At 39.2% G+C, this 17,379-nt stretch overlaps 1 protein-coding gene across 1 annotated transcript in view; it reads left to right on the forward strand.

Moving 5' to 3' along the window:
* Positions 1 to 12,057, forward strand: part of PRKAA2 (protein kinase, AMP-activated, alpha 2 catalytic subunit) — a 109,426-nt gene extending 97,369 nt beyond the window's left edge. Inside the window, exons 7-9 of the mRNA XM_006839818.1 lie at positions 6,823 to 7,327; positions 9,848 to 9,974; positions 11,399 to 12,057. Of these exons, the coding sequence (XP_006839881.1) occupies positions 6,823 to 7,327; positions 9,848 to 9,974; positions 11,399 to 11,637 (871 nt within the window). The 3' untranslated portion in view covers positions 11,638 to 12,057. The remainder of the gene's footprint in view (positions 1 to 6,822; positions 7,328 to 9,847; positions 9,975 to 11,398) is intronic.
* The last annotated feature ends 5,322 nt before the right edge of the window (positions 12,058 to 17,379 follow it).

A 17,379-nucleotide genomic window follows, 5' to 3' on the forward strand; every position in this document is an offset into this window, starting at 1 on the left:
ATAAACACTACACCACATAGTTAGTTTGAATGGCAACATTAGCAGTTCAAACTAACCAGCCGCTCCATGGAAACCTTATACATGGTTGCTATGTGTTGGAACTGACTCGATGACGTTTGGCAACAGTCATCAGTAGTATAGCTAATATTTTCCACCAACACCATAATCCTAATTCGTCAATTCTTCTTCTATCTTTCTTAATCATTTTCCAGCTCTTCCATGCATATGAGGCAATTGGAAATACCATGACTCGGGTCAGATACAGTTTAGTCCTCAAACTGACATCAATTAAGGAGTTACTTTGCAGCACATTACCCAGTGTAGCATGTTGTTCGATTTGTATACTGCTGCTTAAATGGACATTGATTGTGGATCCAAGTAAAATTACATCCGTGACCATTTCAACATACAGTGAAACCTGTGAGAGCCAGAACTTGACAGGACTGCCTTGCTTTTCTGGTTCCTGCAAGTTTGTCATCTGTGACTGGAGCAGTGTTGTCTTTTTTCTATTGCTTATCTTAATGAAAACTATTTGAGGGTTGTTGTTTTTTTTCTTTTCCCCTGACAGGTTTCCACCTTAAATTTGTTTCTGCTTTCACAGATTTTACCTTAAAAACCATGCTATTTGTGAAAAGAGATTGTTTTTATTTTTTTTCCAAGCTGATGCCTTTTATTTCTTTTTCTTGCCTAATTGCCCTCTCACCTACTTTTAGTGTATAATTGAATAGAATTTCAAGATTAGGTATTCTTGTCTTGTTCCTTTTTCACTATTAAATATGTTAAGTAGATCATTTTTCATGTTGTTGTTGTTAAATGCCATCGAGTCTGTTCTAACTCATAGTGACCCTGTATAAGGTTTCCGAGGAGTGGCTGGTGAGCTTGAATTGCCGACCGTGTGTTTTGGACCGACCTTGCAGTCCAGTGCATTAATCCACAGTACCTCCCTAGGACTCATAGATGCCCTATACTAGGTTGAGGGGATTCCCTTGTAAACCTAGTCTTTTGAGACTTTTTTTTTTTTTTGGTTTTAAAGAGTGTTGAATTTTGTCAAATTGTATGTTTTATCTGTAGATGATCATGTGATTTTTTTTTTTATTCTTATGAAATGGTGTTTGTTGTATTATATTGATTTTCAGATATTGTATTATATTGATTTTTTTTTTTTTTCTGTATTTTGAATCATCTTTGCTTTCCTGGGATAAATCCCACTTGATAATGATATATGAGGTTAAGTCAAAAAGTATTACTGTTACTAGGATTATAATTCGTACACACACGAGTTTATTCTAAGCATAACGTGTTAAAATATGTCTGCAAGTTCTCTCAGTACCACACTCTTCTTACTTTCATTGTTGTTGTTGTTGCTGTTAAGTGTTGTGGAGTAGGTTCTGACTCACAGCTTCCCTGTGTACAACAGAGTGAAACACTGCCCTTGTAGTTTATGTGGATTATGAGTTCTACACCCTCCTCACAATTGCTGCTACGCTTGAGCCCATTGTTGCTTCCACTGTGCCAATCCATCTCATTGGGGGTCTCCCTCTTTTTCTCTGTCCCTCTACTATACCAAGCATGATGCCCTCCAGGGACTCATCTCTCCTGATAATATGCCCAAAATATGAGAGATGAAGTCTGGTATACTGGTGTAAATCAAAGACTATAGAATTCTTTGGGGATGGGTTACAGAGATGGCAATACTGCCTTCAGAAGCATGTAGTAGAGAAACAGTAGCTTTTTATTTTGGTGTTTAAATAAAGGTTTCTATGATTTTGTAGCGATGTTTTTTGACATAGCCTCATCTAATCCTTTTAATATGCTGCTGGATTCAGTTTGTTAGAATTTTATTTGAAGAGTTTTGTATCTATATTCATATATATATGCCCAGTAAAGGTATATTGATTTGTAATATTTTCTTATGATACCTGGTTCCGTCTGGCATTAGGGTAATACTTGACTCCTTGAATGAATTGGGAAATATTCTTTATTCTGTTTTTTTGGTTTATTTTGTAAAGGATTGGTGTAAATACTTTAAATGAATGGTAGAATTCAACAATGAAAGTAGATGTGGCATTTTGTTACTGGAAAGTTTTTTGATTACTAATTAAATCTGTTACAGGTTTTTTCATACTTTTTATTTCTTCTTGAGTCCATTTTCTTAGTTTGTGTCATTCTTGAAAGTTGTCTGTTTTCTATAGTTTATCTTACTTATTTGGCATAATACTGTTCAGAGTTATCAAGAGCTGTTGAGTTGGTTCTGACCAATAGTCCTGTATAGAGTATCTGAGGAGCAGCTAGTGGGTTTCAACTGCTGGCCTTGTCATTAGCAGTCAAGTTCTTATCCTGTTGTGGTTATGTGCTGTGGAGTTGGTTCCGACTCATAGCGACCCTGTACAGGGTTTCCGAGGCTGTAAATCTTTATGGGAGCAGAAAGTGTCATCTTTCTCCCATGGAACAGCTGGTAGTTTCAAACTGCTGTCCCTGAGATTCGCAGCCCAATTCGTAACCACCATGCTACCAGAGCTCCTTGTTATATCTGTAAATTTGGTAATAATGTCCTTTCTTTCATTCCTGATTGTAGCGGTTTGATTCTTCCCTCTTTTTTTCTTTCTAGCTAAAGGTCTTTCAGTCTTTTTGATAGTTTCAGTGAATCCGTTTTAGAGTTTATTGATTTCCTCTATTGTTTTTCTCTTCTCTATATTATTCATTTTGATCTTTAGTTTTATGGTTTCCTTCCTTCTCTTTGCTTTGGGTTTAATTTGTTCTTTTATTGTCTCAAGGTAAAATATTAGGTTATTAATTTGAGATCGTTCATGTTTTTAAATATAGGCATTTAGAGCTCTATCTTTCTCTCTGAGCTGGTTTAGCTGTATTCCATAAATTTTGGTAATTTGTGTTTTTGTTTATGTTCTTCTCAATGTATTTTATCATTTCCCTTGTTGTTTCTTCATTGATTTCCACATACTGTAAATTTTCCAGATAGTTGATATTTCTATTTAAATGTTATTTATTTCTAATTCTGTTCCATTGTTCTCAGAGAATATACTTTGGTGATTTTAACTCATGTTTTATGGCCTAACATAGGGACTTTTCTGAAGATTGTTTCATGTACACTTGAGAAGTGTCTGTGTTCTTGTTAGGTGGAAACATCTATAGGTGTCTGTTAGGTATAGTTTGTTTATATTGTTGTTCAAATCTTCCATTTCCTTGTTGCTCTGTTTGTGTGTTTAGAGATTTTCCTGAACTGATTCCCTAAGTCTGTATACTTAGTGTGACCAATGAAGTGTGTGGCTGATTACTTTTGTGATCAACTAATGATTTGGCAGTGGTTCCTTTGTCTTAGTAAGTCTTCTTTCTTTACTGAGCGACTCTGTGTACATTCTGGAGTATGTCTTCAATGCTTGAGAAGGCAGTTTACAATTGTGCCTCAGGCTTCACTTCCTACTTGTACAGAGCATCAAGTCAGCTAGTCGTGAGATAATTCCTGGGCAGACACAGAAGTCCTGCACTTGTGTGTGGCCTTCTGGGTTCCTAAGATTTTATGAGTTTTTCAAAACCTTCTGTGTAACTCTTACTCTGTAATTTTTCCTTCAACTTCTTGATTGTTCCTACTGTTATTGCTACCCCAAGCAGGTGCAGTGGTAAGTAAATGTAGTTGATTGTTTCCTTTTGACAAATGGGAACAGACTATTTGAACTAAGTGAAATAATGACAGTTATTTGGAGATGGAACTTTTGGGGAACTCCAAATCTATTCTGTATTCCTCACCCTCAGTCGGTTAGTGGGTTTAACAGTGGAGTGGGGGAAAGTTACTGACCTCCTTTAGCCTTGGGGGAGAAGAGAAAATCAAGCTCATCAGCATCAGTTACCAAAGACCAGTTCCAATGAGGTGAGGTCACACATGCTTTTGACCAGCTTTTACACTTCTGACCAACTTTTACACCAACCTCCCATAGTACTGTTTCTCTGGTGGGTGTGATAATTTGTTGCAGTAGTCATACAGAGGAGTCCTGGTGTGGCGCTGTGTTAATGCACTGAACTGCCAAGCCGGGTTGAACCACAAGGTCAGTGGTTCAAGCTCACCAGGTGCTCCTCGGAAGCCCTATACAGGGTCGTAGTGGGTCATAACTGATGCCACGGCACTTCACAACAACAAGCCATATAGAACTCAGACACAATACAGTCAGGGGGCTTACTAGCGAAGTGTAACAGGTTAGAATTCAGGATCAGAAATGGCTCAGGATACAGTTCTTTTAATCAGGATGGCATTGTATCAGCAGCATCCACAGGCCGGTCCAGATCTTGCAGCCCCTTGGCCTCTGCCCTGCTTGAGAAAATGTTATAAAGCTCTGCTGATAAATGTCCAGAGGCACTTTACTGTACCAATAAGCTTTAGACTGAAGGGTTGCCACTGTAGCTCTCTGGGGGTGCAAAGCTAGCTTTCCAACAAATATCCCACTCTTCCAGAGGGCACTCAGCTTTCTCATTCTCTGGGCTGAGAAGCCCACCATGCTGTCTCCAGCAGGATTCCTGGCTCTGCTGCCTCTGTTGCTGCCACCTCTCTGCTGTTGCTTCTTGCTGGCTCAGGTATCTCAGCTCTGTCTTCTGGATCGAAGAGTTTCGGTGTCCAAAGGACATGCTCCTCATGCTCCTTTTTCCGATGGTAGTGAGATCCCCTTTTTCATCTCTGGGATGGGTCATTTTAAGCCTACTGGGATGCTAAAACTAACCATTCCCACATTAGGATTCCATATGACTTATCTGTATGGTCCTACCACCACATGGGTGTTGTGTATCTCATTTACATTATTCACAAACACCTCACATTTGCATAGTCCTGGTGTGGCACTGTGGGGTAAAGCACTGGCCTAAAAGGTTGGTTTCAACCACAAGGTCAGTGGCTCAGACTCGCCAGTCGCTCCTTGGAAACCTTATACAGGGTTGCTATAAGTTGGAACCGTCTCAGTGGCACTTAATAAGAACAACTCAATCATTGGGGAAACAGGGCTGGTAGGATAAGTACTGGACTGCAAGCCACAAGGTCGGCAGTTTGAGCCCACTAGCTGCTCAGTAGGAGAAAGATGAGGCTTTTCTGCTCCCACAATCATTTATAGCCTCGGAAACCGTATACAGAGTTACATGAGTTGGAACCAACTTGACGGCACTTATCAACAACTCAGTCATTTGGTGAGAGTTACAAAGACTATGATCAGAAGTGCCCTACTATGTAACTCACAACAACATAATCCCAGCTATGGTGATTATGAGACTACTGGATTTCAAGCCTACTGGGGAATGGGAATAAGGCAAGTCAAAATTTTTACAAAAGTCACTGTTTAATGGATTTTCTTGCTAAATGAACTCCATAGATTATTGCAAGCCTTTGTTTAGTTTCCAAAGACCTTAAGAAGTTTATTTTGACAGTTTCTGACAGAATTTTAATTGCTTTTATAGAAGAATGGATTTTTAAAATTCATTTTGAAAGCCTTCATCTTCCCCATTCGTCATTGATATTTAAAAAATCTTAGACACGTAGCACGACTGCTTGCCTTCTGCTGTTTCTTTTGAAAAAGAATTAATATCTAGCAGAGTAATTTTGGTTGTTGTCATTGTTGTATGTCTTCAAGTTGGTTCTGACTTACAGCGACCCTGTATAGAGTTTCCAAGGAATGGCTGGTAGGTTTGAACTGCTGATCTTGCTGTTAGCTTTCCAGTGCTTATCCTACAGTGCCATACCAGGTTATTTTGATTGGCATATGCTTATCAGTGTTTCCTGTGACATAGAAAATAAGCACACACTAATGAATTCATTATTGTCGTTATGTATTAATCATTATTTTATTCAGCATTTTGTGAGTATTGCTTTGTTCCAGCAAGTCTACTTGGTCTTGCCCTTAGGTCAGTTCCTTGAAATGGCAGAACTGCTTCTTGTCTCACAGTCTCTGCAGACGTTATTTTTTGTTTTGCTGGAAATACTTGTTCCTCAGCTCTTTGCTGCCTGGTCAACTTATAATCATTCTGGTGTTTACTTAATAGTTCTCAGTTGGCTTCCCTCCGCGGGAGAAAGATGAGGCTTTCTGCTCCCATCAAGATTTATGGCCTTGGAAACCCTACCCAGCCAAGTTGACAGCACACTTCCACCATCACCCCCCACCACCACCAAGCTTATTTCACATGCTGGATGCAGTATCAAATCAGAAAATACATCACTGAACTTTAATCTATTGGGTATTAAAACCCACTGGTCTACCTTGCATCTTGGATAGATCTTTTATCCATGCACCAGAGGGTTCAAAAAGTTGGTATAAAAATGAAATTGAAAGATGATGGAAGTTTTCTGTGAACATCATGAGGCCCCCTCACATGATTCTGCAACATTGTGCGTTGGCAAATACGATGACACATTTCATTATACAATATCGGAAACTCATACTCACTGTGATCACTGTCAGCCTCATTAGAAAAGCCTTTAAGTTTTGAGAAGCTGTCAAGCTCAAGGGGGTGGATGCAATTATCTAAAATTCTAACTTTTTGCTTGAAAGCTTGAATTTTATCATTGGCAACAAATACTAAGTGACAGGCTTATTTTGTTCATTTTCAAGAACCTGTCAGCTTAATACCCAAGTGTGAGTAACCAGAGTTATTCAAGAATAGAGGTTAATTAATTTGCCCAGGGTCAGTCACATAGCAAGTAAGTGGAGAGCTAGCACTATAGAACTAGAGACCATGTCTTTCTGATTCTATTAAGCTTTATTGCTCCATATCTAAATTCTTTAGGACTTGTCCAGCAAATGTTCTTACAATAGTGTTTTGTGGTGTTTTTCCTAGAGAGCATGAATGGTTTAAGCAAGATTTGTCCAGTTACTTATTTCCTGAAGATCCCTCATATGATGCTAATGTCATTGATGATGAGGCTGTGAAAGAAGTGTGTGAAAAATTTGAGTGTACAGAATCAGAAGTCATGAACAGTTTATATAGCGGTGACCCTCAAGACCAGCTGGCCGTGGCTTATCATCTTATCATTGACAATCGGAGAATAATGAACCAAGCCAGTGAGTTCTACCTCGCCTCTAGTCCCCCAACTGGTTCTTTTATGGATGATAGTGCCATGCATATTCCCCCAGGCCTGAAACCTCATCCAGAAAGGATGCCACCTCTTATAGCAGACAGCCCCAAAGCGAGATGTCCACTGGATGCGCTGAATACCACGAAGCCCAAATCTTTAGCTGTGAAAAAAGCCAAATGGCATCTTGGAATTCGAAGTCAAAGCAAACCCTATGACATTATGGCCGAAGTTTACCGAGCCATGAAACAGCTGGATTTTGAATGGAAGGTAGGAAATTTTGGTGCTTGAAAATCATTTGTTGAAGCCATTTTCCTATCTAGTAAGCTGTGAAGCTGCTGAATTGAGTGTTGAGGTCAATAAAATTTTGTTTTTGATTTAGATATAAATTGAATAGTCTTGATAATTCTGGTGGATGTTGTTGTTTAGGTGCCTTCGAGTCACACTTCTGACTCATAGTGACCCTATGCACAACAGAACGAAATACTGCCTGGTTCTTCACCATCCTCACAGTCTTTGTTAAGCTTGAGCCTTTTGCTGATGCCAGTATGCAGCTCTTCCTCTTTTCTGCTGACCCTCCACTTTACCTGGTATGATGTCCTCCTTTAGGTACTGGTCCCTCCTGGTAATGTGTCTGAAGGATGAGAGATGAAATCTCGCCATCCTGGCTTCCAAAGAGCATTCTGGCTGTACTTCTTTCAACATAGATTTGTTTGTTCTTCTAGCAGTCCATGGTACTTTTAATATTCTTCTCCAACACCGTAACTCAAATGCATCGAAATCCCATTATTTCTAATAATATATACTGTGTTCATTCAGAACAAATGAAAGAGACCTATATAAAGATGAAACCTGATGATGTGGGGGGGGGACCTGCATATTTTGAATTATAAAATAGCATTACTGACCAGGAAACAGTGAGAAAATAGCCCACTTGTTTCAGCATGCAGCCTAGCAATAAACCGACGGCTGTGTGCCTCACAGATGGCATACCACACTGGTGTTTTCACTCTTTTTCTTTTTTTAAGGGAGTTTTTTGTTTGTTTTGGTGACTGACAGCTAGTGATCAGTGCAGATGATATCCTCAGGCTATGTTAATTCAGTCAGAAATACTGTTCTCTAGGGTGAGAAAAGCTCTTATTTGACTGATACTTTTATCCTTAGCATATTTTCCTTACCCTTGTTGTTGTTAAGTGCCACCAAGTTGGTTCTGATTCTTAGCTACCCAGTATACAATTTTTGAGGAGTGGCTGGTGAGTGTGAACCACTGACCTTGTGGGTAGTAAGTAGCCTGGTATTTATCTTACAGTGCCATACCAGGACTCCTTCTTGACCCTACAAGGCCTACATTTTACTTTAACAAATAAACAAAACCCCACAATTTAATTTCAATTCTAGTTGAATGTATGTAGGAAGGAAAGCATTTTTTCAGATTAGATACCCTCTTTCCTCCTGTTCCTTTCTTGAGGACTACAAACTGTTTTCCTATTTCTTCTGTTTTGTAAAGAAGAAGAAAAATATTCAAATGTATCATGTAGATATAATGACTTGTGAACAAATCAGTCATTTTCATTTCATTAGTTGTACATGGGATGAACTAATTAGACATTTTCTTAACACCATTTAAAAAATAGATCTCCCTTTTCTGAAGCAGTTTTATTTCATTGTTTTAGAAAAATGCTGACTTCTTTAAATTTTTCTTACTGGAAAAAATTTGAAGTAATTATTAAGTGTTTTGAGAACTCAGAATTACCTGTATCTGTGCTAGAGTTTTCTCATCTTTAAAAGACTACTAATGTCTACCTCACAGTCACAAGCATTACTGCAGTACTTCAGTTTTGTGACAAGACCTGGTATATAGTGCCTGATACAGACAATTAATTTGTTGTTGTTGTTATGTGCCGTTGAGGCGGTTCTGACTCATAGTATCCCTGTATAGGATTTCCGAGGAGCAGCTGGTGGGTTTGAACCACCAACCTTGTGACTCAAACTGACCTTGCAGACCCAGTGCATTATCCTATAGCACCACACCAGGGCTTCTACTTCGTATTTTTAGATGGACGTGTTCAAGCAAAGGCTCAGGAAACCAGAATTATTATTGGTGTTTTAGAATAGATTTGTATCTGGAATGAAAGCTGGATGCTAAAAATTTAAATTTTTATTGCCTTACATGAAAAGTGCTGTAGTATTACAGGATTAAATAATGTGAGGGAGCTTCAGAAATTTTCTGTAAAAAAATTGACTGAAAAAATAATTGAGTTTTTCCACGAACCTGTTGAAGCCCCTCATTCTAAACTGTTGTAGCTTCCAGTTAGCTGACCTTCAAGTCATAGCCATCTCATGCACAACTGGGTGAAGCGCTGCCCTGTCCTGCACCGTTACCATGATTGCTTGTGAACTGGGTTGTTGTGATTCGTAGGATTTCACTGGCTGGTTTATGGAAGTAATCACCAGAAATTTCTAACTAGTCCTAAGATCTCAGTCTGGACGCTCTGCTGGCACCTGTTTAACATCATAGCCACTCACAACTGCTACTGACAGATGGGTTGGTAGCTGCACATGAGATCATTGGCCAGGGATTAAGCCCAGATTTCCCCCCAGGCAAAGCAAGCATTATACTTCCACACCACCAGTACCTGCAAAGTGCACATTAAAAAGAATCATGCAGGAATACTCCACCTCTATCGGTTGTATTTTGTTTGTTTTTGACAATATTTTGCAGTAAGAAAGGAAACCTTTTGTAGTTTGTTATTTTTATTGTTTTTCCTAAAAGAGAATTCCTCATTTTAGGTGGTGAATGCATATCATCTTCGTGTAAGAAGAAAGAACCCAGTGACTGGCAATTACGTGAAAATGAGCTTACAGCTTTACCTGGTTGATAACAGAAGCTATCTTTTGGACTTCAAAAGCATTGATGGTAAGAAGTTATGCAGGCATGAGCTTTAAAAGATAAAATTTGGTACTAATTAACAAGGTATTAAAATCATAGCAGAGGCATGGTGTGTCTTCTAGTTTTTAAGTAATCTACATGTAAACAAAATATAAGTGAAATGAAATGAACAAAAGACACATGGAATATAATTTGCCCTTTGCGTAAAAAAGTCATTTAAAGTGTTAACTATGGAGGTAAATAAGGAACAACAGGTAAGTGATTTTTATATAAGATTAACTGCTGTTTTCAGGCTCTCGGAAAGTTTCTCCATATTCTCTTCTGGTTAGCATTATAATACTTAAGCATTCTTCTTCCTCCACGTCCCTCATGTGGATGGCCAAAGAGACCAGCTACACTGGTTTTGGGATATGGGTTGAGGTTCCTTGAGACTCATAGTAATCTAGGAGCCAAATGATTTCTGGTAAAGCAGGCATGCCCAAGTACTTACTGTGTGCCAAGAGTCAAACCTGGTAAAATATGATTGACTCAGTTCTGAGACCCAAGTAGGATAAAAACAGAATGAACCAAGGGTCAGGTGCTGGTGGGAAAAGAGTGGAAATTAAATTAGAATTTGGGAACTTTAAATGGAGTATTTAAAGTTTATTTTTATAAACTTTAATAAAATTTAAATTTCTTTTTGAACTTTTATCAGTAATAAAAGTAGTCAATTACCAGACTACTTTCATTAAAATTACCTAGCAGTCTGAATAAAATGCAGATTTGGGGGATGGCCACCCCACACCTATCAAAATAACATTTCTGGAGATGGATTCTGGGAAACTTGGTGTCTGCGGTTCTAGTAAGATCCTCCCTCCCAATTCCAATGTGCTGTGAAGTTTCAGAACCACTTTGATCTTAATAGTTCTTTTTATTGATATACAGCAAGAAAATAAGTAGCCAAGAGTCTCCTTTCTTCAGGGTTTGATTTCAAAGTTAATGGCCAATACTATGCTGAGGACTTAGGGGCCAGGGCCATGTTTTGGTTGTGTGGAAATGTGTGTGTCTTGTAGTGATTGGCTAGTGTTGCCTCTTATGATGGCAAGAGGGAAGAGTATTGCCACTCCTGCTCTTAAGATACTGAAATGGGTGACATTCAGTATAAAGTGGCTCTTGTTAAGTGCCATCAAGTCAGTTCTGATAACTCATAGAAACCATGTGTACAGCAGAACAAAACACTGCCCCGTCCACCATCCTCACAGTATCTCCTGCGCTTTGCCATTGCTGCAGCCACTGTGTGAGTTCATCTTGCTGAGGCTTTCCTCTTTTTCCCTGACCCTCTACCAATCATGATGTCCTTATCCAAGTGGCTCTTCTTCAGGTATTTTAACTTAGTAGTCTGAGTATATCGGTTTCAGAGAGGGGCTGGACGAATAAAGCATTCATAATAATTGTGCGTTGGTCCCTTTCAGATGAGGTGGTGGAGCAGAGGTCTGGTTCCTCAACACCTCAGCGTTCCTGTTCTGCTGCTGGCTTGCATAGACCAAGATCAAGTTTTGATTCCACTACTGCAGAGAGCCCTTCACTTTCCGGCTCTCTCACTGGCTCCTTGACCGGGAGCACACTGTCTTCGGTTCCACCTCGTCTGGGCAGTCACACCATGGATTTTTTTGAAATGTGTGCCAGTCTGATCACTACCCTCGCCCGTTGACAATCTTTCTCTAGTCTCTGTCTTTTTGTGATTGCACTGTGAAAATCAGATCTATTCTTGACTTTATTACCTTGCTCACTACTGGATAGCACATACACTGTTGTGATAGTTGTGAGACAGAAATATTTCCTGGAAACAGTCAATGCCAATGAAATAACTGAAAACAACAATGGAGGATATTTTATTTGTCTGTTGAAATCTGTAATTCTGTTTCTGCATATGATAAATTTAAATAGGCCGCTTCTTGAAAAGGTGAACAATAACGCAGATTCTTGTTAATTCAAAACTAAGTTCACTGCAGTCTGATTAACACACCTTCATGACAAACCATTTCAATCTGAGGGTTTGGCAACACTGCCTTGGCTTGGCTGCTTGCTAAAGGCAATTCCTAAATTTTAGCAGACTTTAAACTGTATTTTTGTCTTGGATTATCTTGCACAAGATTAAAAACCAAACCGTTCATTAGTAAGATAGTATGTAAATGTTGAAATCTTACAAGATTGCCCTCAAAATTTCAGAAGCCACATTCTAGCAGTTATTTTGCATATACTGTGTATTGTTTGGTGGATGGGCTATGGACCTTTAAAAACAACCATAATTTCCAGGTTCCTTCAAATCAACTGTCCAGCTCTGGGTTTGGAGATCTCCCTGCGCAGCTGATTTATCTTCAGAGCCTCTAAGGTTCTATCCAGTATTGGAACATTTCGAGTTGTAAAAATTATTGTCTTTTCTATAAACTTAAACATGCCTTCAAAATCTACCTTTCTCAAATTCTTTTTGGCTCTATTTAATTATGATCTTTACCAAGAAGTGTAAAAGACTCACATAAAACAGCAAGAACAGCCAACAGGTTCTTCAGAGAGCACTCATCTTTGTTCTCTTATTGACTGTGCTTATGTACCGGGGAGCTTCAGAAAGTTTGTGGGAAGATGGAATTGAAGGGGGAATTTTTCCATGAGCTTTATGAAGGGAAACTTCGTGGGAAGTGCTAGTGTTCTCCTGCATCCCACAATCCTTGCTCTCTGTTTGAAATTTGCTTTAGAACGTCCCATAGCCCCAGCCTTCCTTAGTCAGCCTTGTCTTTGCCCATTGCTTGAGCTTCAGTGGCTGATTGTTAACGTTTAAACGTTTTATAGCTCCCTTTCCTTGCACTCTTAGCTGGTTGCTAATCATTCAGTTTGAAAACACTGTTCTGACTGTAAGGATTTTGTGTCCTTCCAAAGTAGTGTGTTTCTGTAGGATAAGCACTGGACCCATGAGCTGCTCCTTGGAAGCCTTACAGGGCTTCCTGTGTGTCCGAACCAACTCGCTGGCACCCGGCCACGATAGCAACAAAGCCTGACAGACTGTATCCCTCACTTTTGATTGAACCTGACAGGGCAGGGGAGCCCTAACACAACCCCCCAAAAAACTACTTGTACAAATATGTGTGCTGTTTACATATCTACATATATGTATGCACACAGTGCTTTTAAAGGAAAACCAAATAGCTTTTTGTTTTTCACTGCAACAGGTTATTTTTAGGTTTTAAAAAACTCCCACTGTACTGCAAAGTAGATAATAGCTTACTGATTTTTATTTTGCTTTGTTTTTGTGAAAATATTTAATTTTTAAATTATATGTAATTTATCTGATTTGAGTTTATTCATTTGTTTTGCTTGACGTAGTTAACAACCACATTTACCAGACTTACCTGAAAGAGATGAAGAAAAACTTGAAAACAAAAAGTGACATCGCCTTGACAAGTTTATCTTTGCCAAAAATAATGTGTTTTTCTTTTTACCAAGAAGGAAATGAGAATGTTAGACCAAATTTTTCCTATATTTAGGAAGACAAGTATTTCTATCTTTAAATAGCTTTTGAATCAACAATTTTGCAATGTGTTATATACATTTTATTGTTTCTTAGAACTTTTAAAAATGATGTTAAATAACTTGTAAGACCAGCTTCTTTGAATACCAAAATGAAAGGAACCTGTGTTTGCCATTTTGGGAAAGAAGGGAGGTAGGGGTTGTAGTTTTGAAATGTTTTAACTTCAGCCTTTGAAAGGTTGCCATCTACTGGACTAAGGTTTACTTTGTCAGGTTTTTTTTTTCAAATAGGGTAAGTGGTTCCCATGAGTCATGAATTGACATTGACTCTTGGTGACTTACAGCAACAAGCAGGCCTGCTGGAATACCTGAAAGATACTTACAGTTCAGTGCTCCACTACTAGCTGAAAGGCTGGTGGTTTGAACCCGCCCAGAGGTGTCTTGGAAGACAGACCTGGCAGTCTGCTTCCCCAAGGTGATACCACCACCTCTACCACCAACACTACCATTCAGTCTGTTCCGACTCTTGTTGTTAATTACCGTGGAGTCTGTTCCGACTCATAGCGACCCTGCATAGGGTTTCTGAGGCTGCTCATCTTTCCAGGAGCAGAACACCTCATCTTTCTCCCATGGAACAGCTGGTAGGTTCAAACTGCTGACCTTGAGGTTGGCAGCCCGATTCGTAACCACTACGCTACCAGAGCTCCTTAGTGACCCTATAAAATAACAGAGTAGAATTGCTCTCACAAGGTTTTCGAGACTAACTTTTTTCCGGAGCAGACAGCCTCATCTTTTTCCTGCAAAGCAGCTGGTGGGTTTGGACCACCAACTTTGTGGTTAGCATCCCAACACTTACCCCACTGCCCCAGCAGAACTCCTAAAGGTCACTCACAGCCTTGAAAACCCACTGGACACATGAGGTCACCATGAGCTGAATGGCAACTGTCAGTAACACCCCCTGTGGTTAGTCTGAGGTGTGTTACAGATAGGACATGATTTGGGCTTCAACAATATGTAATTCTCTCTCTTGGGAAAAATAGAGCCACTTCATAATATCTGCCTTGGAATGAGGTGACCTGAGAAGTATGGTAGTAATCTGATCCCTTATTCCCAAGGACAACATCTGCAATTTTGAAGGTGGAGAGCAAGCAGGAAGGAATCCAGTGGCAGTTTGGTTTCATGAGTCTAATTTGGAAAATTGATTGTATGAAAAAATTTTTTTATATATCAAAATTGATTTTTAAATATCAAAAATATGTGGGTGATTATCATTTTAAATTGTATCATCCACCATTTGATAGTTGCTTTTTGAATCTTAGGAAAACCAAGGGTTTAAAGCATAGGCCTAGCCCTTCTGTGCATCTAGAACGCATAGGGAACTATAGGGCTGTTCTAGGAGATTCAGCCCAGTCCAATAGTTTTTTGTTGCTAAAGGTAGGAAGAGGGAAAGACTCCGTTGCTAACAAGATTGCTTTTTACATTTTCGCCTTATAAACTGGTTCATTGTGGATGTGGATAGATAGCTATGGAACAGTCAATCTAGTTGAGATTCTGGAAAAGAGCTTCGACAAGGGGGTTTCAAAAAGTTCCTAGAAAAATGAAATGAAAAGATAATGGAATTTTCCCATGACCCTTTTGAAGCCCCCCTTGTATGACTATATTAATACAAGCCCCCTTGCATTACTGGCTATGCCATGGACATGGACTCCATTTGGTTCTAGAAAAGCAGTTCCCAAAGTGTACCCCCCTAAGATGCTCTGCAAAACAATTTCATTGAATGAGTTTGGAAAATGCTACAATCTATACTCCTGAGGGTGAAAATGTGTATGACCAGTAGGGGCTTTGTGAAGTCCTCCTTTGAAAGCAAACATATTTTTTTAGGCCCTCTTTTCCCAAATTGATTTGACCTTAACTTTTTTCCCCCATCCTATGGAATAAGGCAGGTTTGGAGTCCTGGAGTTGGTGGTGGTGGTAAGTGCCACCAAGTCAGTTCCAACTCATAGTGACCCTATATAGGGTTTCTGCAGAGTAGCTGATGAATTTGAACCACCGACCTTGCAGTCTAGTGCATTATCGCACAGCACTACACCAGGACTCTGTGGTACTAGCCATCAACAGAGAATCCAGGAGTCTAACTAGAAGTAATAGTGTCTCTAATGTCAGGAAATTAGCTATGTAGAGAACAGACAATTCTTTCTCTGCAGATAGATTTTGTATGACAGTTACATAATTCTGGGTTTGCTTTTTCTTACTCGCTAGTCAGTTTGTACTCAAGAAATACAAAACGACTTTTAACATTGGTGGTCACGGTTATGTGCCGTGGAGTCAGTTCCGACTCATAGTGACCCTGCACAGGGTTTCTGAGGCTGTAAATCTTCACGGGAGCAGAACGCTGCATCTTTCTCCCGTGGAATGGCTGGTAGTTTCGAACTGCTGACCTTGAGGTTAGCAGCCTGACTCGTAACCACTATTCTACCATATCCCCTTTTTAAATATTAGATGATAAATAATTTAGAAAATGATCCTGGGCAACTATAGCAGATTGGCAGCCTCTTTTAATGATTATACTGAGTTAGGGATCCTGGTGTGGTGCTATAAGATAAGCACTAGACTACTAATTGCAAGGTTGGTGGTTCAAACCCACCAGCCAGTTGAAGTAAACGCTATACAGAGTTGCTAATGAGTCAAACTGACGTGACTCTTACCAACAGTGGTTTACTGAGTTAGTGTAAGCAGCACACCTTCCCATTTTAAACTAAACATGGACCAGGCATCTTTACTGGTTAATAATGCAATTCTGTTGCTAAGTGCCATAAGTCAGTTTCAACTCCTAGCAACCCTGTATAGGGTTTCCGAGGCCTTTACAGTCTTTTGTGGGATACCTTAAAGTCTAAATACTATTCTAGTTTACAATTTCATTTATTTTAAAAGACCCAGGCCTTTTAGCTCAGCATTTCTTTAGTGGATTGTCACTTTGTGACTTTTTAAATAGGGACTGTGGCTTACTATGATAATAGTTCTCAGAGAATCTAAAAACTCTGGATGAGGAATAAGTGTGATCTTTTGATAAATTACAGCCTATGCCGAGTCTCATTTTTGAAGTTCCTAAAAAGGGAAGGCTAAACTGTAAGATTTCTGTGATGACCGTTAGTCGTTAGTTCCTTGGTGGTGCTAATGGACTCTACAATGCACTTCTATTCTGCACACGTCACACTCCACAGCAACCAATGTGGTGTTTTTGAGCTTTAAAATTCTGTGCTTTTGGACAATTTGTGTTAGTGGTCATGTTTTATATAGTTAGACTTTTATTGCTAGTGAACATTTTATAGTTGGTGTGATGCATTTTTAAGGTAAATTCTTGAATCTTTGTAAATTCAGCCACCCTGTGGAATACAAATGGCAAAAAGAATCATCTGGAAAACTAAGCATGTTAACTATGATAGTCACTTGGCAGATACTACGTAGAGCAAAGCACTACTAATTTGGAGTGATGGAAAGGTTCCACACATTTTTATAGTGAGCTTTAGGCCCAGAGCCCTTTTGTGTCTATGAAGTCATTTGATACATGGCAGTAACTTTGTGAGGTAATAAGTAAAAAGTACTTTCACATTTTCCAGATGAGGAATCAGGATTAGAAAGCTTGTCATACAGCTCTAGTGCCACTTTACTGTGTAGCAGTGGTCACTTCTCTGTAGAATACCACAGTTCATTTCTGGAAGAACAGTCTGATTTTGATTTACTGACACATCTGAGTAGTTGAGTAAGAAGAGCATTCTAGATGTATTGCTTCCACGTTTTTGAGTGACATGAAGTAGTCTTAACTAACTACTGTATAGTGTAGTCATTTGAGCCACGTGATTGTTCTAACTACACGTGATTGAAGCTTTTATGATTGGCATATTAATTTTTGTAAGTACTTCTAAGTTACTGA

Source organism: Chrysochloris asiatica, unplaced genomic scaffold, assembly GCF_000296735.1.
Source record: "Chrysochloris asiatica unplaced genomic scaffold, ChrAsi1.0 scaffold00026, whole genome shotgun sequence".
Classification (NCBI taxonomy): Eukaryota; Metazoa; Chordata; class Mammalia; order Afrosoricida; family Chrysochloridae; genus Chrysochloris; species Chrysochloris asiatica.